The sequence below is a fragment of the Zeus faber genome (assembly GCF_960531495.2).
Source record: "Zeus faber genome assembly, chromosome: 16".
In the NCBI taxonomy this organism is placed as follows: Eukaryota; Metazoa; Chordata; class Actinopteri; order Zeiformes; family Zeidae; genus Zeus; species Zeus faber.
The window spans coordinates 12,615,789-12,643,372 of NC_137202.1; the positions used below are offsets into that span (position 1 = coordinate 12,615,789).

The 27,584-nt window shown below is 42.9% G+C and overlaps 1 protein-coding gene across 1 annotated transcript in view; it reads left to right on the top strand.

Moving 5' to 3' along the window:
- Positions 1-528: 528 nt before the first annotated feature.
- ltbp1 (latent transforming growth factor beta binding protein 1) overlaps positions 529-27,584 on the top strand; it is a gene marked incomplete at its 3' end in the record, with an annotated part of 120,011 nt that continues 92,955 nt past the window's right edge. The window contains exons 1-3 of the mRNA XM_080016376.1: positions 529-1,066; positions 2,143-2,213; positions 12,595-12,964. Of these exons, the coding sequence (XP_079872502.1) occupies positions 702-1,066; positions 2,143-2,213; positions 12,595-12,964 (806 nt within the window). The 5' untranslated portion in view covers positions 529-701. The remainder of the gene's footprint in view (positions 1,067-2,142; positions 2,214-12,594; positions 12,965-27,584) is intronic.

Genomic DNA, 27,584 nt, shown 5'->3' on the forward strand with positions numbered 1-27,584 from the left:
ACAAACAAACAAACAAACAAACAAATAAATAAATAAATACATAAATAAATACATTCATATATACATAAATAATAACTTAGCTGTGGACCCCCCATGCAATTCTTTCGAGGGAGAAGGGGGCCGCGGGCCTCTGTTTGGGAACCCCCCCTGGCTCTAACTTTTGAACCCCATCCCCGTGTCCCCTTTCCAAAAAAAACAAAAAAACTAAAAAAAAAAAAAACCTCCCCAACTTTCTCTTCCCCCGGGTCCAGCTCCGGCAGCCGCCCCCTCTGACGTCACGTCTGCTCAGCCCCGACACCGAACCTCCAACTCCCAAACTTTTCAGGACTTTTCAGCCTCATCCACGGCGCACACACGTCCTCACAGCGGCGGAGAAACACGCACAGCCCCGGGACGCGCTGCTGTTCAACGTCTCTGGATGCCGCTTTTTACAAAAAAACCCCCAAAAACTTCTGTAGAAGTCGAGCCATTCAGCGGGGAAAGGAAAATTATTAGTTTTAGGTTTGTGGGTCGGGTGTCTGGAGAAAAATGCTCAGGGATCTAAAACTTTTTAACTTTCTCTGAGTGGTAGGGGTTGTTCTTCTTTAGTTCATAGACAAACTCAACAAACCTGAGCCGCACTTTCTAAGAAAGTGCTTTTAAAAAAGTTTCACTTTAGTTTTTTTAATTTTTTTTTCTTCCTGTATTGTACTGTGGATACTATGGCTTGGATCCGATGGGACCTCCTGCTCTCCATAGGCTGCTTCCTCTCGCCGGCTCTGCTCTCCGCGGACCAGGCGCGGAGCGGCGGCTTCAGGACGCTCTACGTGCGGCAGCCCGGACCGAGAGGCAAGGACGCGGTGCGCGTCAGCTCTATCTCGTCGCGCTCCGGCGCCACCGCGGGGCTCCCGCCTTCCTACAGCGTGGAGCTGTCCGCGCGGCTGGGCGGCCCGGTTCGGAACCGCAGAATGGGAACCCAGGCCGGTGCCGGTCCGGTCCCGGTGCGCCAGGACGCGCGGTACGTGCAGCAACACCAGCAGATCGTGCGGCAAAGCAGCAGCGGCAGCCACCATATCCAAATGTCAGGGTAAGACACCCGGGGAATAGTTGTGGAGCTATTGATCATTTGTTATTATAATTATTATTATTATTTTTTTGCTGTTTATTTTTCATTTAGTCATTCATGTTTCGTGTGCAGCTGTGTCAGAGCAGCATGGCATCACACTGTTCAAATTAACTTCAAGTCTATACTACTTGTGTACTGTAAAGGGTTAATGTTTGTTGAACGAGACCCCAAAAGTCCCCACTAACAGAACCAGAGTCTAAGATTTGTTTTCTTTTTTTAATCACTAAACTGGCACTTTTGTCTGCTCCTCTTTCCGAAATGAAAAATAAATACTGGAATAATGATAGTCAGTATGGTAAGTAACCTTCTTAACCCATTCTAAACTTTTAGGCTGATAGTCTAAGCTAAAATATTACACCACATTATTGTTCATACAGCGTCATCTCAACTCATTAGTTTGAGGGCCCATTTCCAACAAAGTAAGGCCATTTTCACAGTTGGTCACCTGTGGGCATAGAGTGTAAAGTATTTAAACATACAGGTTCTCCAGCTTCAAGCGCTGCTTTAGATAAACCCAACATCTAGGGTGGTAAGCCCTGAGCTTTAACTTGAATTTTGACTTAATTGAGCGTAATGAGGCGCTTGTTACAAGTTTTGGCTCCAAAATAGCTGATTCCAACTCCAGAGATTAAAGTTGACTCATCCTCTGATCTGTGTGAATTCGATGTGTGTTCACAGCCTACAACTCTAAAAGCCATCTTCTGTAAAACACCAAAAATGCCATCTGTTATGTTCTCAGAGTTGCTTGACTTTCAAATTAAAATATCAAGTTAACTCCCCAATCCTCCTGGAATACCCCACTGGTGATGCATGCTTATGTTTCTGCGTATGTTTTGTTTTCAAACCCAAAAGGATGGAAACAATATAGAGAGAGTCTCCTGCCATCAAGAGATTGTTTCAAGGCCAAGTGCGAGAGTGAGCCATTGGCACAAGTTGCTGATAACTTGTGCCAATGGGAGACCCTTGGATGTTTTTATTTTTATTTTTTTTATGAGGATTTTGGTTTTACTAGACCCCTCGATGCTTTGTGTTGGCAGGGTGAATGTCTGTGGAGGACAGTGCTGTCATGGATGGAGCAAGGCCCAAGGATCGCAGCGGTGTACCAAGCGTGAGTTTCCTCTCTGCTGGTTTTTTAAAACCAGGCAAAAATGTCATAGGCAACTTTTATGACCTAACAGCAAAGTGATTCTGTCATATTTTTCATATCACAGCGCCTCAATTTCATACGCATTAGGCCACAGTCCCCATTTGATAAGATTTTGTCTCTTGGACTCAAATTGTTAGATATGATTTATTCCAAACCACCATACCTGTCTATAATAAAGTTATGGCAATAACAGTGAAACTGTGATCAAAACATAAATTACTGTACATTGTCATCGTTTAACCATTAATTATTATCCATTTTGCTGGGGACCCCGTGGAATCTCGTGAAGGATTACCACGTTGGAAACCACTGTCATAGATCATGGAGGGAGCACCAATAGATGTATAGAAATTATGATATCGTTATTTGATGGACATATGACGTACTGTATATATATCAATATATGAGTCTTAAAAAGGTCCCATGATCCCAACGTTGAGAATGTCTGGTTTAGGACATTGGCCTCATTGTCCTGATGCTGTAGTTTCTCTTAATGCATCTCACACCGTCGTGTCCTAAAAAGGCAGGAATGGTCAGGTGGGAGGAAAGGTGCGGAGGGAGGCAAAGGAGGCACAAGGCTCTACATGGCATGGGAAATACACACTATGCTCCCACTTCCCACTCCCACCCGTGTTTAAATCACTACCACAAGATCCCTTAGGCTGATTTCTTTGTTCCCATACTCCAGCTGTGACCTCACCCACACACACACACACACACACACACACACACACCCACACACACACACACACACACACACACACACACACACACACACACACACACACACACCTACACACACACACACACACACACCTACACACACACACACACACACACACACACACACACACACTCACTCACTGGCATTATGTAGAGATGAAAAGGTCGATGACTACACAGGACGTCCGTAGCCACTAGAGCTCTGCTATTACCATGTCCGGCTCTAGCCAGACAGGGGGGTAAGCGAGAGATGGAGGAGGTGTCCCCATTACGCACGGTGCTTGTTTTGTTCCATAAGGAAACAGAGTTTCTATGTTTCCTATAGGAAGAGCCAGCCCTGGCTATTACACAAATACATATACATTACACTTCTGCAAAGAAGTGCAAATTAATTATTATCTTGTCCAAACAATGAGCGTTAAGTTGGCAACCAGTACCGCAGATAGGTTTTGAGACAACGCGACATTTGTGGAGGTGTCCATGTCGGTTCATCTATTAACCCTTGTGGGCACGTTATCGAAAAATCCCACATGCAATATGTACCTCATGGAACACCAGAGGCGGCACGTGTGCATGCTGCGTGTGCCTGTGATACGGCAGAAAGAGGAATAGGTTTGGACCGAATTAAACCCCTTGGCCTGGACCCACCAGCCAGATCACTTTCATGGGTTCTTGCCAACTTTTTATATAAGAAGCAGACAGCTTTTTTGATGGCCCCAGGCCCAGTCCGGTGGTCCTCCTTCTCGGGGGAAAAGATAACTTGGGTTCAAGCTCTGGGGAGGAACAGTAGGACCCCTGGGACTCTTTGAGTTTTATTATGTCCCAACACATCTGGGCTCCATCAGTCCTTACCTTAGCCCTTTAAAGACCACCTCCAGGAGCTAGCGTTTTTTTTTTTAGCAATTTCCCTTGGAAATACATTGACTCCTTAATCGCCAGTGCACACATTTAATGCCACCAAAGTTTCAAAATTTAAAATTATTTTTAAAACTGTTTATAGCAAAAATTTGTATGTCATTATCCAAGTTGGGGACACCAAATTACTAATTCTGCCTCTTTGCAACTGATGGCCCTTTGATGACAAGTTTACTAAGCTGTCATCCTTTTCAGGTGAGGTAGGACAAGAAAAACCTTTTTTGACTGGTCCCCTTATGTACTTTTGACTCTGATCCGTGCTAGATCAGAGTCCCAGGCATAGTTTGGCATGTGTTTCGCAGTGTTTTCATTTCTCTCACAACGTTAGCGTCAACATAATGTGCAAGTAAACGTACATGTTGTGTCTTTGTGTGTCTGTGTGTTTGAGTTTGATTTGGTGTTTATGACCGTGTGTTTAGCCAGCCATGGGAGTGTTAAGTGGTGTGTAACAGTGTGTTCAACTGTGCACGGTTTGGTTCTGGGAGATCTTTGCTCTTTGCCAATATCCAGGATCCCCCTGGGCTCATGCCCCAGGATGAGGTGCATCTGAGAAGGGGTACAGGAGTGTGTGTGTGTGTGTGTGTGTGTGTGTGTGTGTGTGTGTGTGTGTGTGTGTGTAGCCATTTACCATGGGTCAAGGGGGAGTTCTTGGTTTGTACGGAAACAGGAAATGCTGCGCAAGGCTTCTGGATTTGAGTCCCCCACCCCCCCGGTGCTTTTTCAGCCTTGACGGCCTGTTTGAAGTCTGGATCAGAGGCAGCCATACCACCAGTTGCAAGCTGCCGTAGTATTTCGGTAGAGCAGGACTCAGATCCTTAAATACTACAGAAAAAATTGTATATGTTTATTTTTTTGTAGATTTGTAGACGTCCAACGTCCCACGTCCCTGTGAGTGATGGGTTCAGGTCAGTAGCAGGAATATTTATTGGACCAAGGCATCGGGGGAGGCGTTGAGCAAAGACGTTCCCTCTCTTGATGATGTTAATCTTTTATCAATGGCCTGCTGTGGATGGGACCTTTTTAAAATATGATGATCTAGCTGCGATTAATTGTTAATGTCAGAATGCGCAACATCTTTCCAGTTCTGTGTCATGGAAAGAATCCTTTGAGTTGAGCCTTGTCACCTATTGTGAGTCATACATCTTGCAGGCCGTTCTTGCTGCTGGAATACATTTTCGGGGGGCTGTCTATCTCCTTGACTTTGACGCTGTAAATCCAAGGTTTTTTTTTTTCCACCACTCTACCGCCTTCCCTTAGAACTAACACCATCACCACCATGCACCACGTGTTAACAAAAGTTTATTTTGTGAACTGTGTTTGTTCTGGCACCACTTTGCACACGGCCAATGGGAGCCTGTTAGCAATCGGGCAAAAAGTCCTCTTTTAGGTTGTCTTTCACACCAACCCCTCTATTGCTCCATGTACAACCATGACGGGCCTGTTGAGCATTTGGGGGTAACGGGGTCAGAAGCTGTGAAAATCCACCCCAGTCCCCTCTGTACAAATGGTCGTGCTTAATGCTGGATATTTCCCATGTTAAGTCACACATAATGCATGCCCAGGGCTTTACATGGCTTTCACTACGGCTTAGGAGGACATCAAACACCACGGCTTAAGAAAGAGCCGAAAATAAATCTTTTCCTTTTGTCCTTGTGTGTCGTATTCAATACAATTTATAGAGCTGCTCAATTATTTCATAATCGCCTGATCTCAATTATTTGAGCGGATCACAATCTTTTTGTAAAATCGTTAGTTAATCGTATGTTTCCATCCAAATTTAAGAGGTATTTTAAACCAATGTAGGAATAAATGTTGCAATAAATAAAATGCAAATTAGGTGCATTTCTATCAGCTGGGTTGAGGAAAATTAACCCAAATTACAACTCCAATTACAACCCAAGTTTTATGTTCCAATCTTCAATACCCATTAATGGCTCTATTGTAATTGATAGACATGTATTATTATGAGTTTAATTTTACGCCAAAATGGGGAAAAAAGAGACCCTTCAATTGTTGATCGCAATTAACTGTATGACAATTTATATTAGCAAGTAAAATAGTTTTTTGTTCATTTTTTTTACATTTCAATATGTGCTCAGCACTCACCCCCTACTGTTGAGACATAAAAATACAGGAAGAACTTGGCGTGAACCTCAGTTTGGCCCTGCGAAACCCCAGATCTGTGTTTGCTTGGATGTGTCTTGGCATCCCAAGGTAGGACATGTGATTCTGATCTCAAACTCCTCTGTTTGCGCATAATGGCCCATGATTCAATTGAGATGATGAGGAGACATTCCGGGTAGTTAATCGGCCTCCTCCAGAATCTGTGGATGAAGTCAAATGTCTGCAGATTATTAAATTGCATTGGATAATGCACTAACAAAGTTCACCTGAAATGAACTTGGGATGGCAGGTTCTGTAAGCAAATTGCTATTCTGCTGTTCCAGTGGACTTGAAAGAAGGTAGCAGAGCTGTGGCAAAAAAACCATGAATAGTTTAGGGCTGCCCCCTGAAAGTCGACAAGTCGAAATCATCAGTCGGATACCCGTCAGTCGACTGAGATTCTTCAAGTCGAGCAGTCATTTGTTTCACTTTTTTTCTCAGTCGATATGCATTACAATAACAGGATGAAACAGATAGAAGCTTAAAAAAATGCACAGGGATAACATTTCAATGGGGAATTATAAATAACGGGAATGATAAATACATTTTTATATGTGTGAATCGTCCGCAAACACAGCTCTCCGTGCGCCCCGATCCCCATTGCCCCGTTCCTCCAAAAAAAACTACTATAAACAGGGTGGGGACGGGGCACGGAGGAACGAGTCACAACTCGTAGACTCTTTAAGATTATTTTCTGCGCATAAAGCATGGAGAGGGGGGTGATCAAGGAGAGAGTCACGGAGTAAGTGTCCCCGTTAGGCACGGTTACGCTCCATACCGTTCCATATGCACTTGTTTCGTTCCACAAGCAGATGTAAAAAAAAATGAACCTACAAAAACACACGCGCCGATTACGGCCTCTCTGCGCCCCTCCCTCAGGATGGTGCCCTAGGCGGCTGCCTATCTGGCTTATAGGAAGAGCCGAGTTGGCCCTGCTTACACTGCCGAATAGTCGGATATTTGCATTGGGGGACAGTCGGGTACAGCCCTAGAATAGTAATAAGCCCCCCCTTTTTTCCCTTATCGTAGCTGATTCTAGTATCAGCTAGAGTTAACACTGACATAAAACATATATTGCCAAGGAAGCGTTCCATTCTGCCTCCAAAATTTTGTGTTAGGGTTATCGTCAGAGTCGTTCAACTGTTGAGAATTGTGATGAAAGATTGGAAAGAGCACCACATGAATGGATATCACACATTTTAACAGCCTTGTCCAGTCCCATTTCTGCTCTCACCAAGAGTCACATTTTATTCACTTGATCATTGTATTTGTAGTTAGCAGAATTAAAGCATTTTTATGCATCTAATTAAAGCACGTTTATTAGGGTTTTAAGTCAGTTAATTTCTAGTCAAATTTCAGTCAGTAGATATACTGTATAATGACAATGTTGTGTTAAATAAGACTACATGTACACTGTAGGTCTTGAAGCCTAATTACTATTTATTTGTTTAATTGATTTTGTTATTTGTTTATCTATTTTTATTTATTCTGTTGTTTTTTTATCAACTATACATTATGTTTACTATTATGTTTACTCTCCATAAATGTATCTGTCTAGTTCACCAGATCGCAAACAATTTGTGTGTGATTGTTTTTCTATACGTTTAAGTCTAGGATCCTTTAATTAACTATTAATTATTCGTATTTCATTCATTCATATAAATAATAAGAAACTGGAGCCGCAACTTTATCCTCAGACCAGTCGTGCCCCACGAGACAAATCCAAATCAGTCATCGGCTTCCTCACTTCCTTCCTCCTTATCCACTTGATCCTGTTCGGGATTGCAAAGTTTGCTGTGTGCTGCTTAAATAAATTGTCTTTATTTCATTTTTTTTTATTAAATCTAGATGAGAGGTGAAATGCCTCTTTGAAACCCCATATTTAAGCTTTTTTTTTTTTTTTCGATTTTTGCATCTTTCATTTCTTTTCAACAAGGAAAATATATTTTTGTCGTTGACAACTTCTTTTTGGTCATAGTTTTTACCAACAAAATCAACACTACAGAGGCAATGTGTTTTATCAAAGACACAAGCTGGAGTAGTACATTAACACTGACTATTAAGATAATTGGTCTCCAATGTAGTTGTCTTCTTGTCTCCTAGTTGTCTCTCTATCCTCAGGTGAAAAAGTCAAAGAAAAGTCCAACAGACATTGTTTTTATCATGTTCCAGAATGCCATGTGCTTTCATGTCCTTGTTGGCAATAATAACATATCTGCAGATTTCTATGGCCTTTGTGAAAAAGGTCCATTACAATGTCACAAATATTTTTGCCTTTTATTTGCTTAATCGCAATTGAATGTCTCATCAATCTTGCGCTCTGTAAAGAGTGGCTGCCCTCCCGTTCCAGCGGAGGTAACTGGGTCCACTGGGCCTGCTACAGGTTGAGGACCAGTTGATTTTCTTACCAGTTGTTTCATCTGTGCAGCCTTGGGTTGAACGTCTGATAGTAGATCAGTTTTTTTTTATAGCTTTGGTACTTTCGATACAATCAAATGTCAAACTGAGATTGTATAGTTTTAAACACGTGGTATCAAAGTAGTATCTAAGTGTTGATACTTTTGGCAACCATACCTCGCATATTTTGATATCTTAGGGTCACTTTTTGCCTGGAGGTCTGTGTCCCCTCGCCCCCTCCCCTCTTACATAACACACTTTCTACCTTTCTGTCATTGGGAGTGGACTGCAGAGCGTTATTCCTTCCCCTTTCCAGAGCCATACTATATATGTATGTGTGTGTGTGTGCGCGTTTATATACAATACATATACTGTACTGTATACATATGACAACAACTAACAGCACCCACTATAAATCTCTCCTGCTTTGGACAATAGTGTCTATGGCCACCGGGAAAAAATGAGCAATGTTCAATCTGTGCCTGCTGTTGATGATAAGATCTTGCCCTGACCAAATTTTAGAGGAACTCGTTCAAAGGCTGTTGTCTTGTTGTGTTTTTTTTTTTATCTGCAGCCATGGTTAAATGGAGTGAAAGTGTACTTCAGGCAGACCCAATACCCAGCAAGATTCGAGCCTTAATCGACTCACGATATACCCAAGTGCCCCTTGAATATTTACCGAGCTTCTCCATTCACCTTATACAATGCAATCACTGTAACGGGCTCCTGTGTCAGCGCTGCTGGAAGACACAATATTGGACTCTAATGGGTTTGACCACCAGGCATTGAGCTCCAAACTATTGAATCAGCAACTTACCAGGTGTTCTGATGGACATTCCATATATTTCTGAAGCCACCCCACCCCACCCCCCATCCGCCCTCCAGATAATCCTTAGAATATTTTTTTTTAAATGCATGAACATCTCATTGGATAGGCTGGAAATTATGTCATGGGGACCTATAAAGAGACTGGCCTGGGAACCGTCGGATCAATATCAACAGGTGCCTTATCTCAGAACCGATCTGGACCGGAGGGTTCAGCGAGGACCACGGTGCGGCAGAAAAGTCATTTCCCATGTATTGATGACATATTTTTTCCTCGCAACCTGCTTCTTAATTCAGTAAACATCTGCCTGGGCCCTGCGCAAAGTTAAAGAGGCTATCTGCTGCCGTTACCCATTCTAAGTTTACTCAATTCCATTCCTTCACTTTGAATTTTTTAGGCCTTGCATCAAGGCAGTGACACAAAGAAAGTCATTATACGCCTACATAACTCCTGGTGTGTGCCTCTCACCTAAACTCCCCGCCACATGAACACAGCCACACACACACACACACACACACACACACACACACACACACACACACACAAACATATATATACACACATGTAGGCTGGTATTTTTAACTCTTGCGCACCACAAGCAGACCTTCACCAAGCTCCCTGCCAGCGAGCTTTGAATGTGGTTTGATTAAATGAGTCAGAACGTCACCTTGAGTAATTTATTCCCCATCTTTGATCTACACTCGTGGGTAAAATCGCCAAAATCTCTTATCCCTCGGCGCTAAACAGACTTTACTTTGAGCGAGACAGACAGAAAAACACTATTCTCAAAACAGATGGTGGCAGCCTCGGCTCTAGACAAGCCAAGGTGTTGAAGGAAGGGAGGAGGAGGGGTTGGAGGGTAGAGTTAGGAGTGTATGTATGCGGAGTATTGGAACGAATACTGTTTCTACGTGTCAGAAAAGGAGGCAGAAAATGTTCCAAATCGCAGCAGGGATGTTTTGAAAAAAATTCTCTTAACACAACTCGGTGCGGAGAGGCAGAGGTTATGTCATCGTTGAGGTAACCGCACCTCGGCGGTGCCTGTTGATGTGGTGACTGGAAAAAGGGGCCTTCAGCCTCTGCATTTTGTTCATTAAGGAAGGGTGCTTTGCAGTGGCAGGGAAAAGATCTGACGAGCAAAGGAGCAGCGTCACCTTAAGCTCAGGCCACGGTATCTGATTTTCTTCCATCGTGAATGACAGTGAAGAGATTTAACAACTGACATTTGCAGATTTTTGTTTTCTGCGCACACACACATAATAACTGCTCTGAACAGACAGACAGAGTTTTGTGGTACTCCGGCACTCGCGAGAATGAGATTGTCAGAAGAGGCAAAATATCTTACGATTTTTCGACAACAAAAACAGCATGGATGCCATACAGCTTGCCACCAGGGCACTTGCAGTGCTGACCTAGACTAATCAGACACTCATGTGTCTGCCACTATTCCACAAGTCGCTCTTCCATTTCTGTCCAAGTTGTCCAAGTCCTTACTCACCCACGTGCTGCTTTTTTTGGCCTTGTCATCGTGCAGGCGCGCAATCTCATTGGCTGTTTGCCGTTGCAATTTGAGGCTTTGACACACACCAAATGATTATGGAAACACTAGCCCGATAAAATCAAACATGTTTGATTGAATTGTGAGCTGGCCAATTGGGATAGTTTTGAGACAGATTTGAATCTTTCACTCATACAAACATATCAATGGCAGCTGCGATTCTACAGTGCGACTACCCTGGACTACCCTGGACTACCATGACTCAGCCCAATCTGAAATCGTCGCCGAACTGGCCTTGAAAATCACGCAATGTGGCTCTAGCTTTACACACACAATGTGTTCAATGTGCATCACATAGCATTTTACCACTCTTTCATTAATTATTTTCTCAAACTTAGGATCACTACTTACAGTACTCTCGGAAGTAGGGCAGAGCAATATAATGTTATAATATCATTATATGAGATGAGATACTGCCTGAGATTTTGGTTATCGTAATATTGTGAATTTGTTTTATGACAAATTCACAATAAGAAACAAAATCCCAATGTTGTTTTTAGGGCTGTGTTACAGTAAAGTAATGCAATTTCCCCATCTTCATGGAATGTTTTAGCTATTCTAATCAATGCCTTTACCTGTTTGGTCATAATATCACTAATGATTGTTTCTGGATTGTAAATATCTCACGAAAGCACCAATAGTCATTGCCAAAATATCAACAAATTATTGATACTGAGGTATTCATCCAAAAGTATTGTGATATTTTCTCTGATATTCTCAGTATTGTTAGCAATTTGGCACATACATAACAGAGGAGTCACACCCTCATTGGGTTTATCTGCAGCTAGAAGTATGAACAGGGCTCCCACTCGGCAGCAATTTCATGCACAGAGACCTGGCCGCTGTTGTAAGACGTTGACCCAGAGCCAGATTTTTACACCTTGTTTCAGGCGCAATTTACATCAAGAAACGTGTGTAATTATTCAAACCGGTGCACTGCCCTGGAAGTGCACCTTGAGTTTCATTGAAAAGTCAAAGTTTCTCTCCTTTATGCATACAAATCTAAGGCACACATTACAGGAGAGAATATAGTTTGGTGAATTATGCAGTTTGTCGGCTGGATTTAATTGCGTTCATGGAATTTGTAAAGGCCATTTTCGCGTGGAAATGTCTCTGCCTCGACGGAACAGGTACAAATAAGTGCAGATACAGTATATTTAAGGAAGGTTGTGGTGCAGATGATTTCCTCTGTCAATTACATGGGTTCTTCCATCTGGCTTGTATTTATTATTCCTACTCTTATTATTATTATTATTATTATTATTATTATTATTATTATTAATAATAATAATAATAATAATAATAATAATAATAATAATAATAATAATAATAATAATATTAAAGATAATAATGTGCATTATAATTTAGATAATATAATAATATTCTCAGGTCAAAATCTTTGACCTGAGAATGACCCTGATATACCCTGATATATCACAAGAGTGTTTTTAAAATTTATTATATGGGTCACCTTAGACACCATAGAACTTTACGTTCCATGCAACATGCATGTATATGTGTGTATCTAGCACACCTTGGGCATATACAACCAAAGTGTGCTCATCTCCATTTATGCATCTGTTAATATATACCCAGTTTGTTGATATACCTGCCAGTGTCAGAGATTTTATTTTCATTGAATATTTGTGTTCATGTCCACATCCTGTATTCAATCAATTCCATTCTCACCCACTCACTCTCTCTCCTTACTCTTTCTTTTCCTTGCTCTATTCTTTCTCTGTCTGGGCTTTGTGATGTAGCCAACTGCATACCCCAGTGCCAGAATGGAGGAATGTGCCTCAGGCCCCAGCTTTGTGTCTGCAAGCCGGGATCCAGCGGGAAGGCATGCGAACAGAAGACGGCATCCACTTCCACCTTCCCCATGCTGCCTGGTAATGGCCACACCAATGGCCACACCAATGGACATACCAATGGAGATGCCAACGGACACACCAATGGACACAATGGTGAACACAACGTGGTACTTCAGAGGCCAATACCACAGCAGGTGCCGCCACAAGCGTACGGCCATGCACCCGCACCAGTAGGCAACATGGCCCAGATGAGGTTGACCGTCAAGCAGGCCCCCCAGCTTCAAGCAGGCCCCCCACCTCGGTTCATCCAGCAACAGTAAGTATCATCGTCACATACAAACATTCCTCACATCCATTTCTCTTCCTAGGGACAAGTGTTTTCCATGGTTACCATGGCTCCTGAGTTGAAGAAAACGACTGCATTGGATGTTGTAAAATCGAGGTTATCAGCAAAGCAGATAACTGCTGACTGCAGAGCATTGCTGATGTTTTTCTCAAAGGTTAAAATTTCATTATAAAGTGCAGCAGAATGTTGCATTTAAAAGTTCACACAGGAACTGGCCATAGGCATGACCTATTTTTAAAGACAAGTGTTTACAATTTGGGAAATTTGGAAATTGTAATACTGAATTTCAATACCAAATCCCATCTATATTCATTGCAAATGTTGCCAGAGAAATTGTTTTATTAGTTGTCGTGTAGCTGTTTGAAAATCACAGCACAAAAAACATTCCATAAAAATCTGTGTTTGCTCTGTCCCTTTTCACTGTTTATTATTTTTGAATCACAATGGTATTTTCTGTCAAGCATCAGCTCCAGGCATGTCTTGGGCTCATCTGTTGGTAATAATCACACAGGCGACGTGTAAGGTGTCCTAGTCATTGTTTGACAGCATAATGAACGCTAAGGACCCTTTGAGCAAACTGTCCATGATGATCAGGCTGATATGAGCAAAGAGAATTTTGATTAAGTTAATGATCAAAAATCAAAACATAACCCAAAAAAACCCAAAACAACCCAGATCCCTCACTGTGTGGCTAGTACTACTTTAAGTTATCCAACCAGTACACTCACTATGCCACACTCCCAATGCCACTAACGCCTTAGCTGTTGGTTTGTTTTGCCTGTCACTATAGCAGACAGCTGGAAAATGTGTGATCGTACATGCAAGCCTCCCCGTCAAGTCTGGAAGGAGGGAAACCAGACTCTTAAGTAACGCTCCAATTTTTCATGCGCATGTGGGGCAGTGTGTTGACGGAGGGCTCTGAAATCACCTGACCGACTGTTCCAAGTCATTTTGGCCCACGTTGCACCAGGATCTGATAGTGATGAATGATATTTAAAATGTTAATGAATACATTTTACTGTAACGTTGTGAAACGTCAAGGTTTTTTTTTCTCCTTCATTCCGCAGGCAAACATAATTGCTACCAGATCTGTGTCCTCGAAAGCTGCTCTCAATTTTCCAAGGGGATTTATCTCTCACAGGGAGCCATTCTCCCATAGCTCTGAGCAATAGCGGGGCATGTCATCTGATAATATAAAAAAAATACAATAATTCCCAGGTCAATAACTTGTAATCGCATTAGTTGAGGTATGCATTAGATGCATTTTTTTTTAATCAACATAAAGAGAATATAATTGTATAAGATTTGTCTGATATGCAAATAAGGATTTCAGATATAATCTCAAGATATGATTGTCATTTATCCAGTTATTGAGCATTTTGGCACCAAGCTACAAAACATCAGGCATCTTAGTGACAAGGGTTCTTGGAATATTAACAAAGGAGAGTTAATTCCCCCTGAGAGCTAAATTAAGAAAATATACGCTGAACAATGATATTAATTTAAACACGTTCAAGAATCCAGTACCAGTTCCATTTTTCTTCCAATTCTGTCCACTGGAAAAATAGATTCCTGTCAATTAAAATGGTAATCCATAAAATAATTTTGAAAAAAAAAAAAAAATCCCATATATTATACTTTTTTTTTGGCTCGCACTTTTTATGGAGCAGCCATTTAACGTATTTGCGATATGCAAGCATTCCTCTATATGCTGTTTCATTGTTGGTGGTGGGGTCAGCCTTTCCCAGCATGAATGTTAAATGGACTGCTTTTAAAGATATAGCACCCTTTCTTTACAATTTTGCCTTACATTCACCCATCTTGTACACATCCATACACCGATGATGGAGGCAGCCGTGCAAGGCGCCTACTGGCTCATTTGGTGCAGTTAGGGGTTTGTTGTCTTGCCCAAGGACAATCTCGATCAGAAGGAGGCAACCTTTGGAGAAAAGAATGGGACCTCATTAGAGCAAAGATGAGGGTAAACCCAGATGTAAAATATAACAAACCAAAAAATTGTAGTTTTGAATGGAGTTCTGGGACTTGCGGTGTAATCCACCACCATGCATCAGTGTTTGGGGGTGAGCAGCCATAGGTGGATATCGGCAGCATCTTTTGCAGGTGCCCAGCTGTAGGGTGAGCGCTTGTCCGATTCACGTGGTTACAAGGCAGAACTGCAAGCGTACAGTCCTCCTCACTCACTCCGTTCTAGCCCATAAATCACAGCAGACGGGTTAACACTACACATTATGGGCCCCACTGTGGTTCACCTGCTGGGGTCACACGCTACGGTTAATTGTTTGGGAGCCTCGTGAAAAACAAGCCCCCGCTTATGTTAGTACCTTTTAAACTGTGACTTAACGGAACAGAAAAAGGTGTGTGAAATCAGTTATTGATACCCAGGGACAAAAAGGATTTTGGGAGGTCTAGGTGTTCTTCAAAAACAGAGTTGGGCTATCATGTGCAATGGAGACCCAAGAGTTAATCACCATGTAAACTGATATACATTTTTAGAACCCCTTTTGGTCACCTGGTCAAAATATACTTCACCGAAAACAAAAGGAGGATAAAAGAAACTCAAAGCCAAGTACGGGCACATTAAGCACAAGCGTTAGTCAAAAGAGCAATATACGCAATTTGTCCACAAGAAAATTAGAAAATCAACCAGAAAAAATATATTTCTGCTTGGTACTCCCAAGACAAGCCCCTCTGTTCTGTGCTATGTAGGAGTAATTACATGCCTGGCTTGTTTTCTTTTTTTTTTTTTCTTTTTTCTTTAGCCACTCAAATAGTGGGGAAAAATCCAAAAGGAGGCTAGGGGAAACATCTGAAGCAGACGGGTAGTGCAGGTGGCTCTATAGGCTCCTTTGTTCTCAAAGCCATCGGCTTTACCAAGTAAACGTGGGGCCCGTCAGTCTGTCTCCTCCTTGGCCCCTGCATCACAGCGGGTAGGCGTGAGGACGTCCATTGACACTCGGGCTATAAACCGCCAAAGCTATTAAACCTCAACTGTACGACCTTGCTTGACAAATGAAGTATTTTCTGTCAATCCTGTGGTGTCTGGCTCCATCGCAGAGTGTAAACCCAGCTGCTGCCGTTCTGAAGTCTGGTTTGAAGTCTCCCGATCCTTTCGGAAGGATAGGGGAAGCACAGGAAGCCCTAGGGTGCCTGTCCGTAAGCCCGTTTGCTTTTTTGGAGCTGGTCACTGGTGAGTAATGACTCTCTGGAGGTGTTTTCATTACCCCCATTCCATGTTTTCTCCCCCTCACTGGCATTATTGTCAGGGGTTGGGTAGTGTGCGGGTCAGGTTCAGGTAGAACCTATGCCTTGTTTGGAATGGCATACTAGCATACTGTTTAGCACAGCAAATTAGTAGGGGGGTGGTTTTTGCCATGTCTGGGACCACGGTATGTATTAAACAGTATGATGGATGTTATACTACATCCGTGAAATGTCCTAGTATGCATACAGTACACATTTTGCTGGGAAGCGTATCCCACAATGAATTGTCAAGGCAAAGCACAAAACAAAGTGCTGTCGTCTGTCTTCAACTCTCAATGTGCTGAAAGGAAGTGGTTCGGCTACGCTGTGTGCTGGATGATAATACCAATGAATTGCGAATGAATGGGAATAGCAGCAGCAGTGGGGGCTGAGTCAGAATGTGGGTGGTGGGAAAGGGGGGAGGAGGTGTACAACAGGGTGACACACAGACACACACACACACACACACACACACACACACACACACACATTCTGACACTCACTTTTAGCTGTTGTTGGAGAGCAGGTGGCTGAGACCTCCACAGCCACACCAAAGACACAATGATACCATTTTTTCCTTTGCTGATGAGAAAATTATTAATGATGAGACCTTAATATTGACCAATACTGAGCACATATTTAAATTTAAATATATTTACTAAATAGTGTAGACTAGGTATGTTAGTTTACGGCAGGTAATGATTGACATTATAATCTTTTCTCCAAAATAAGGTGTTTTTTTCATCTCACCTGTTTGATACAGTATGGCTCTTGGTATCAGTTTTGTTTTAATTGTAGATATTAATACAAATATGGTAGTGAGCCCTGATTTCAGGTGTATATCCGCTAACGGCATACATGGCCCAAAATACCCCAAATATCTCATTACCACTGCCTTACAGTCTCCGTTTATCCATGATGCATTCGCTCAAAAATGTTCTCTTGGTCCTGCTCCAGAATTGTGACATCTGCGCTAGGTTGGGTGCTGCTATTGCTGTAACTAACTGATCCAAAAGACCTGACTTTCAGTAACTAGCTGCTGACATATTGGGATATCCTCCCTTTCCCTGGATGTGAAGCCTGCCCGCCCTGGCGTTGCAGCATTGTTATTGTGCAGTCGGGCTCTGCTCAGGTTCACGGGGTTCAACACGGTAGAGCCGAGTGTGTCGGCTCTTGCGGTGAGGAAGGAGGACTTGGAAAGCGAGAGTGCCGAGGGCCGAGGCGGCACGGTGTGCGAGCACGGCCAGAGAATCTCAAGTGTTTAAGGTCTGAGACTGAACAGACCCTCCCCATTCCTAATCTCTTGTTTGGGAGGAAAAAAAGAGAAGAATCTAGAGAGATCTCCTTACTAATATTCAAGACGAGTGGACTCCTGTAACCATTCCTTGGATCCCATTCAAAAGTCTCTCCTTACTGTTTGTGTTCTTTCTTTTTTGAAAATTTAATTGCGTAACCGTTGCCAGCAATACCCAGTCGTGCCAGATATTTTGTTGAGACTGGAATAAGATCCTATGTTTATAGCATCTCTTTCCCTCACAGTTTCTCTTCTCTCTCTCCCCCTCACTTTTCCTCCCTCCTTCCCCTGCTGGTCTCTCTCACTGCTCGGGCTTTAACTGCCGATTGGCTGGTACGTTGAAAGTTCAGCTGCTATTGCATTCATTTAATGCCCTGGTAATGTGCACGCCTGTCACCAGTAGCAAAATCCCCCAGTGTGCAGGATAAATTCCTGATTATAGCTAGATTGTAACAAGAAAATCCATAGAAATCCCCTGACTCACACACACACACACATACACACAATCCTGCATTGCTTGGTGCTGTCTGCTCTCGCCTGCAGGCAGAACAAAGCTCTGACTTTGAGGTGACCCCCTTTACCCCTTGCAGTACACGTTGCATTACAATAGTCTTCCCTTCATCGAAAATCTGTTTGCCACACTTCATTGGGGTGTGCCATATGTTTTTTCCGGATCTCAATGAAAGAGCTTTTAATGACACCCTCCTCCCCCTGCTCCCAGCCTAATACTAGCTGGGGAGATGAAATCAAAGAGATAAGGGCTGCAATGGCATGCTGAAATTTCTGCACGGCAGACTGACCCGTATTGGATTGAAACAGACATTGAGGGAACGTCGGGGAGTGGCAATTGGCAGTTGCGCCCAAACTAAAACACAGAGGCAGAGATTCGCGGAGCGGAACAGCTAAGACAGACAAACTGTGTCAATGGTAATCGGTGCATATTATCTCCCCCATTGCGGCGACACTCCCGTAAACAATGAAGCAGCTGCTCTCGATCTGTACAGCACAAGGTCCAACACGTGGGCCCAACACTCTGTTCATCACCTTCCCACTATTTCCACTTTGACTATTAATTTGTGTCACGGGTACTAACTTAGTGGTGCTCTCAACCTGGTACACATGCATATATACTGACACCTCTTTCTTGCCAAAATATATTTCCAGACCAAATGTATTTTTATGATATTGTAATGATGTCTGACTACTGCCATGATGGTATTCTAGCACCTACATCTTGTGGATATATATTGACACTTATTTAATTTCTTAGTTTTCACTACTTAAAACTATTGTATTTAACTAATTGAGCTAAGCGATTTAATCCCAGCAATAGCTACTGCTGTGTTGTACTGAAGTAAGTAAATGAGTAAACAGAATTGATTTCACTTTGTTCTCCTTTCCTGGGGGTTGTAACCAATCCAGGTTTCAATAAAGTCTCTGGGCTCCCCTTGCCATCTGGTTGGTTGATTTACTATGATTATACCATGCTTATAATGTCAAGAATCAAATGATGGATGGTGCAAAATGAGGGAGTGGGATACCGAAATTGGGTAAATGTAGACCAAGAACTGAGACTGAGACAGACTTGAGGACTGTACAGCCAGAACCCTTGAGGAGGGTTACTGTGTCTGCAGGTGTTTAACAAACTGTCGATATCAAATTTAGGCAAAACATTGTCCGACTGAGAGCTCCAACAAACCTATCTGCTCCTTCATTCTGGCCAATACTACACTTTGGTTTTGTGGTTAATTTTACTTCAGGTCTCCATTTTTATTTTTACCTCATTTTCTTTTATCCCGTTCTTATTGCTATATGTCCACTCTGCACCAACTGTAGACTTAGCCATCCTGGAAAGGGGAATTACTTCTGAAGGTGTCTACCTTTTCCCTCCACTTTAGGATTTTGGGTGTTTTTCCTTAGTCATCGAAAGGCTGAGGGTCAGATGGTTCCATCAAGCTGTCCTCCAAAGCCCTTCTCGACTGAAACTGTGATAAAGGACTACATTTGAATTGACTTGACTTGGCTCCAGTCCCCATGATTGACCTCCCGTCTCACTATGGAAGACTGTAAAGGGATAACTTCCCCGGCTCTTTAATTTTGTGGGCTGATGGCTGTTGGCGTAACTGAAGTATTTTTTCACACACTAGGACATGGGAGCTAACAATGAAACCCTGTCCGAACACGCTGTCGATAAAGCTTTTACAAAAATGTAAACAATGAATCCACACTTAGGGTAAAAATCTAACACACACTACACAATAACCACACATGTATAAATAATACATCTAGTAGACAGCCATACTGTAAACTGAGAACTCACATAACCTTACGTAACAAAAACAGAATGGCTATTAAAGACAGTATGCTGGACGCAGGGCTATTTACAAGCCTATCGTGTTGCGTGTATTTATAACATGCCAGAGGGGCCTATCTTATGGATGAGCTGGAGATATGACCCGGTTGCCAAGCAACTGTTCCTCCATGTCCCCTTTGGCTCTCCTGCTTTCTACCCTTGTCCACTTTTTAGGCCCTGCGGATGACTAGGATTCTGATACAGACTGTCATTCAAAAAGAAGAGAGTTTTAACACTATCCATAGAAGTCCTTTAACATTAATCCCTCCACCCATGTCACAACCAAGAATGCTAGAGTATGTTTCTCTTTCACTGTTTATACTAAGTGCACTTTGCTCTTGGAAGCATTTGTGTCTTTTTTTACTCATTAGTCATTCAGTCGAAGAACCTATTACCAAGGAGATTTTTTATTTGAAGGTTCCTGCTTTGCTCATCCACGTCCATTCCTCCTTTTTGGCTCTTGTATTTCTATTTGGTGATTGGGGGTGTGGTGGGCAGGTCACTTTTAACACGGTTTTGCTGTTTCAGGTGGGATTCCCCTCATCATCCAATTGGATGGCCCCAGGGATTTACATTTGCTTCTGAAATAGATCTCTGCTTAGACCCTTCATCCCTCATCTTCATTTGAATACTGAACCTTTCTTCAATCGTAAAAAAAAAAAAATCCCTCTCTCTTCCTCCCTTACTCTCTTCCTGTCACTCCAACTCATATCCTGCTGTTTGTTTTCTCTACCAGCCATAGAGTCAATTTACAATTAATTTTAATGCAGATGAGTAGTAAACAGTGCCATCAGCTTTGGGGTTTGGAAATTGCAGTTCGATGTTGAGGCTGTCACTGAAGACACTGTTATCGTTGTTCATATTCATATAGTGCTTATTAATGAAGTGAGTTGAGTAACACAACAGTCATTGGCCATTATATTATATGTTACTATCACCAGAGAATATCCGCAATTTACTCTGCATGGCCTAAAGTACGTTGACAACTGTTCGTTGAAAATCTCATCCTAAAAACATTGGCATTGATATGGAGTTGCCCCCCCCCCCCTTTGCCACTGTAAAATCTTCTGGGAAGGCTTTCCACTAAATGTTTGAACACAACTGCGGGGATTCACTTTCATTCAGTCTTAAGAGCATGCGTAAGTTCTGGCGTGGATGTAAAGATTAGGCATGTTTGTTGTTTGTTGTTTTACAAATCATTTTAAAGGTGAAACCCTCCTTGTCTAAAAGATTTGGGTTCTGCCCAGGCCACTCCAGTTCTTCCACACAAGTTCTTCCACAGCAGGTCTTGCTTTCAGCACAGGGAAATGTCACACTGAAACAAGACAGGGCCATCCCTAAAAAGTTGATACAAAATTGGATGCACAGAATCATCTAGCATGCTATGATGATATGCTGTATAATTTTGATTTGGCTTTGTTAGGACTCAAGAGGCCTTGCACAAAGCATGGAAAATCAGCCCCAGACCATTACTGTTCCTCCACCAAACTTCATTTCTGGCACTGTGCATTTAGGCATTTGCAGTTCTCTATGACATGGGCCAAACCCAGCCTCATCACCCGGTCTGCCGGATGAAGCACGATTCATTACTCAAGTTTACTTAAATTTAAGTTTTTTTGCACTGCTCAAGAGTCCAATGGTGGGACCCTTACACCACTCCAGCCGATGTTTGCCATTGGGCATGGGGATTTTATGCTTGTGTGCAGCTGCTTCATTGTGTGAAAACATTTCATGAAGATCCTGATGAACAGTTTTGTGCTAACATTGCTGCCAGAGGCAGTTTGTTGCAATGATGTAATATTGCAACTGATGACATTACATTCTGTGCTGCAGCACTCAACAGTGTCATTCCATGAACTTGTATGGCTTATCATATTGCTGCTGAGCTGTTTTTATTCCTAGACTTTTCCATTTTATAATAACAGCACTTATGGTTGACTGACTTGTTGGGAAGGTGGCATCCAATAATGGTGTCATGTTGAAAGCCACTGAGCTCTTCAGTGCGGTCCATTCTTTTGCCAAGTTTTGCCTATGGATATTGTATGGTTATGTGTTTGACTTTATAACCCTATGTTGGGGAAATAGCTGAAACTAATTGGAAGAAGCGTGGACATACTTTTGGCCATGTAGTGTATGTTAACAATCTTCCCTCTATCTTGCCTTTCGTGATTCATCCCTAGAGACTAGTGAGAGGGGGAGATAAGCTGCTTATCTATAATAAAGTCATACTGCATGATCAGAATTCAGAGCACATGCACCATGTGACTGTGAGCGAAGCTCTGGCATTTAGTCTCTAGGTAAACAGGGTTGGCTGTATATGGCTGACCTATTTGGAAAGATAAATGATGTGAAATATCTTAACAGTCAGCCACACCGAGGGCCTTCACCAGTCAGAAGTCATAGATGGATATATTTAGTGACTTTTTTTTCTTAAGACAGATTGAGGGCTCCAATAAATCTACTGCCCATAATCTGCCCATACTGATCTGTGCCCATAAACCATGCACTTTAATATTGAAACTAGAAATACCTAATTCCTGAATGTATTTTTCTCTCTTCTCTCTAGAACCTTAATGAAACTCTTGACTTTGACTACTTATACTTATATATTTTTGGAGGTATGTGAAGGGGATATGGGCTTCAGTCACTTCACAACAGCAGACAGTTTCTCACACAACTGGACAATATCGCAGGAGAAAGGATCCCTGGGCCTATTCACAGGGACCGAATCCAAAGAAGATGTAAGAGCACCCAATAAATATAATTCTTTATTAAATGCAAGCTACAAGCGTTTCAATGTGCACTGCATCTTCATCAGAGTCAAACAGTCAGGGCACAAAACAATGATATAAATTGAGTTCAGTGCCTTGCGTACCCTCTTTGTCAAGTGGCCCAGAGATTCCCTTCTCTGATATTTCTGGCGTATTTTCTTTGTCTTTGATTACTTCGTGACTCCTAGCTTCCCCCACATTTCATCCTTAATAAAAAAAAAAAAGAAATTGTCCGGGGGAATAATTTCCCCAGAGTGTCTTGGGCTGCAGAGGAGATTCTGTAGTATCTTTATTGTGGTCTGTAATGATCCATTAAATTTTAATCTAGCCCTCTTTTACTTGCTTGTGAAAGAGGCATGGCGGGTGGCGGGGTATAAATCTGAAAGGCTGTCACAGTTGTGATCTGTTTTTGTGTAGTTAGTGTCATTTTGGTTTTGTCGTATAGATATCTGCCTTGTTTATCTGAGTCTTCTCGTTTTCTTCTTCCTGTTTCATCTGTGTCAATTACTTCATTCTGTTCACCTGTGTCTTTGGGTCTTTAAGTCTGCAGTTTGGTTTCCTCTGTCAGTTTGTCTTGTCGCTTGCCCTGTCAGTTTGTTTATCACTGTGCCAGTGTGTATTTATTAGCAAGTTTAGTTTTCCTTTTAAGTTTGATCCAAATCAAGGCCTGCCCTTTTGCCTGCCTGTAATTCTGTTCTGATCCCCCTTTCACCCCTTTTTCCACCTCAGTGTCTGCATTGGGGATCTAGTTCTGAACTCTTACAGTTCGAACTGACCAAATAAGGAGCCAGCAGACACCGATCGGCTCAGTGTTGCGCTTGCTGATCTAGTTGGGCATTAGATCCCAGCCTCTGAAAGCTCCCGTGGATGCCAGTGCTTTGGGCAGCCACCTAATTTCCAGAGTGTCTCTTGTTACCGTCCCAATCAGTCTGCTCATATCAGGCAACCATCATGAACTGATTCAGCTCTGTCTTCCTAATTTTCCCATGTTCCCTTGGTGTTGGGCTATCCTTGGCTGCAGAGACACAACCCACATATAGACTGGAGTCCATATCGCCATGCCCATTGTCTTAGATCTGCTCAGAGTCCTACAGCGCCAGCTCCAATCAGTCCAGAGAAGACCCTTGACCTGTCTAGTGTCTGGCCTGAATACTTAAACCTGACCTGACCAGATGTGGTCAGTAAGTCCCGTGCCACCACACTACATCCTCACCATCCATATGACTGCGCCATAGACCTCCTACCTGGTACCTCTCCACCCCGTGGTCACCTGTTTACCTTCGTCAGTCATGAGATGAAGGCCATAGATAAGTACATCGAGGATGGCTGCCAGCATCATTCAGCCTTCCTCATCTCCAGCAGGTACCGTATTCTTCCTTGTTGACAAGAGAGACAAGGCACTCCCTCGTCCCTGTATTGACTACCAAGGCCTTAATGACATTACCAAAAAAAATTGTATTTTCTGCCTCTCATCTCTTCGGCCTTTGGGCTTATATCCAGCGCTACTATCTTCACCAAGCTCGTCTTACGCAACGCCCACAATCTATAGTGCACATCAGAGAAGGAGATGAATGGAAGACATTAGACACAGTGGACATTAAAAATATTTGCTCATGCCTTTGGGTCTCACGAATGCCCCGGAAGTTTTTCCAGCCCTGATCAACAATGTGCTCTGTGACATGTTGACGTGTTCGTCTTTGCCTACCTGGACAACATCCTAATTTTCTCCCGTTCTCCGCAAGAACATGTTCTCCATGCCCGCCAATGGCTTCTTGAGAACCAGCTGTTTGTCAAAGCAGAGAAATGTGACTTCCATGTTTCCACCGTCACGTTCCTTGGTTACATTATCTCGGGGGTATTAATACCATCACTACCACTCTAAAGGAGCTGCAGCGATTCCTGTGGTTTGCCAATTTTTACCACTGCTTCATCCAGGGTTACAGCATCCTGGCTGCGCCTCTCACCGACCTCACCTCACGCTCCCTGTCCCCTTTACCTGGTTTCCTGATACTGAGGAGGCATTCCTGAAGCGCTGGTTTACATCAGCCCCCGTCCTGATTCACCCTGATCCCTCCTGCCAGTTCATTGTAGAGGTTGCTGTCCCAGATATGGCGGTGGGCGCCATTCTCTCCCAGCGCTTACTTGCAGACCAGAAGCTCTATCCCTGACTGTTGCCAGCTGAAAGGAACTATGACATCTGCAATAGGGAGTTAGTAGCCATCAAGCTGGCGGTGGAGGAAGAGGAACGGAGGCACTGGTTGGAAGGGATGGAGCAGCCACCTATTCTGTAGACAGACCACAAGTACCTGGAGTACATCCGGACGGCGATGTGCCTTCAAATCCAGACAAGCCAGTTGGGCTCTGTTTTTTACAAGAACCAATTTTACCCTTTCATACCGCCCTGGTTCAAAGAACTAAACACCTTGAAACCTCTCCCGCCAGTTCACCGCTACAGAGAGCTCCCACGATGCTGACACCATTCTGTCTACATCCTGTGTCGTCGGTGCTGTCACCTGGGTGATTTAGAGGTCATTCTGAGAGGCTCAATGCCTTCAGCCTGATCCTAGTAATGGTCCCTCTAACCGACTGTTTGTTCCTGACCCTGTCCGCTTCCAAGTCCTTCAGTGGGCTCACTCCTCCAAGCTCACCTGCCATCCCAGGTCCAGGTTAACTGCACCATGTCCTTCCTGCATCGGTGGTCTGCCATGGAGATGGACACTCGCTTATTTGTCTCTGCCTGCTCAGTCTATCTGAAATAAGACCCCCTGTAAAGCCCCATCTGGTCTCCTGCATCCCCTGCCTGTCGCACATGGACCCTGGTCCCACATTTCCATAGACTTTGTCACTGGCCCTCCCCTATCAGAAGATAACACAGTTATCCTCACAGTAGTTGACCGCTTCTCTAAATCAGCCCACTTCATTCCTCTACCCAAGTTGCCCTCTCTTCTTCTGTTCTTATCCCTCTTTGGAACTTTACTGCTGTTTTTTGAATCTTGCATCCGCCTTAGTGTCTGCATTTGGGTCCTAGTTCTATTTCCCACAGCTATTTTGCCTGAATTGTAAACTACAAAAAATATATCAGCCACAGAAAAGAAGGTTGAGTTGTGTTTGCATTCATGGAAAAATTATTCCTTTATTGAAAATTGTATCTTTCACAGGTGTTTGTACTTTGAAGTTATACTTCGACATAAACCCCTGTGTGATGTGAAACTGGTTTGTCTGTTGTGTCACACTTTTAACTTACATGCAAAATGCTTTGGCACACACATTTTTCCTCCTTATTTTGTCTCATCACTGAAAGGAATATGGGTGACTTGCGTTTGCCTGACTAAAAAGCCTGTTCAGTAGTGTCTGCAGTCCTGCATTATATGAGACTTTAGGCAACTATGCAGCATGAGCAATGTAAAATGCATGACGGTCACTGTGCTCAACTCTGACAGATACCTATAATTCTGCAATTTCCCTCAGGGGATGAATAAAGTATCTATCTAATCTCACCAAATAACACAGGGTTCACATATTTTCTTGCCATTCTTTTTTATCACCCTTCCTTGAATAAACGGTATAGACTGCTGTCACCTTTTTTGAGCCATCTTAGATCTTCCAGGAAGGAGAATTGTGACTAATACTTTTTCTCTTTTGTTCAAATGCATGACATCATGCACACTTATCATTGTTTTTGTTTTATGGTCGCTCTTTTTATGCGTTAGACGTTGGTATGGCAATTGCACATTTTTGTCACTGTTGTATATTTAAATCCCCACCCTCTTCACTCCACCATCTAAATTGCTCTGAAAGACTCCATCTCTTTCAATTAGCTCTGACCTTGTGTGAGGGGAAAATAAATGCATGATTTATGAGTAAAAACCTGTGCCATAGTGTGCTTCAATTTCAGCTTTTAAGCATGTTTGAAAGGAGAATACTGGGCTGGCCTTTCTATCCAAATAAACAGTACATTCAGGTCCAGTAGTAAGTCAATTAATTTATGTTTCGGGGTTGGTATATTATTGTAATTTGGAATCCACACTTGGTGGCAGTAGATGGAAACATCCCGTAATAATTAAGCAGAATTACAGAGAACTGCATGGGAATACATACACAGCGGAACTGGGGCAAATGAGTACCAGCCTTGCCATTCGACCTGTATATGGCATGTTACTTTGCAGCTTTCCTTGGCCAGCTCGCCCTAAAAACATTTAGTTTTTTTCATAGACGAATGTAAGATTTCCTGGGTTCAAACCAGACAGGGTCCAGTTTGCATGTTCTTGTCGGGGTTCATGTGGATTTCCCCTGGGTTCCTTTTTCCTCCCACACCAATATAGACATGGGGACAGCCCGTCAGGGCCACCGGGACATTTCCCGGTGGCCTGAGGGTATGTTGTCCTCTTTGGGCATGACATGCGGTAAATGGCCCCGGCTCGGAGTTGAACCGGGACCAACTGTGGGTGAGGACTCGTGCCACAGTGTCCCCTGTGCGAGGGTGCGCGTACCGATGATGACGTATGTGAATATGCTTGATGCTCAAATTTAAATATAATTATTTGAACGCTTGAGCTAACTCTATCTCATTCTCTTGTTAAAAAGTGTAGGCTAATTGTTTTGTGTGTCTTACCTTGTACATGTGTTTGTGCTATGATTGGTGTATTCCTAGTTAGTTTTTGAGGTTGCACCCATAGACATATAGCATACCTTGAAAACACACTATTCAGATAGACTACTTGTTGGTCAGTCCCAATTTTTTGTATTTTGTTATCTGGATAACCTTACCCCCAGATTAACATAGTGTAGTGGCCAAATTTATAACTAGTCTGGTACTCCTTACAACAACAAATAGGGTTAGCCTTCAAAATGAGCGGTCTGGTGGTTTGCACAGTGAACAGGGTGGCCTGGGATGGAGTCAAATTCCCGTCC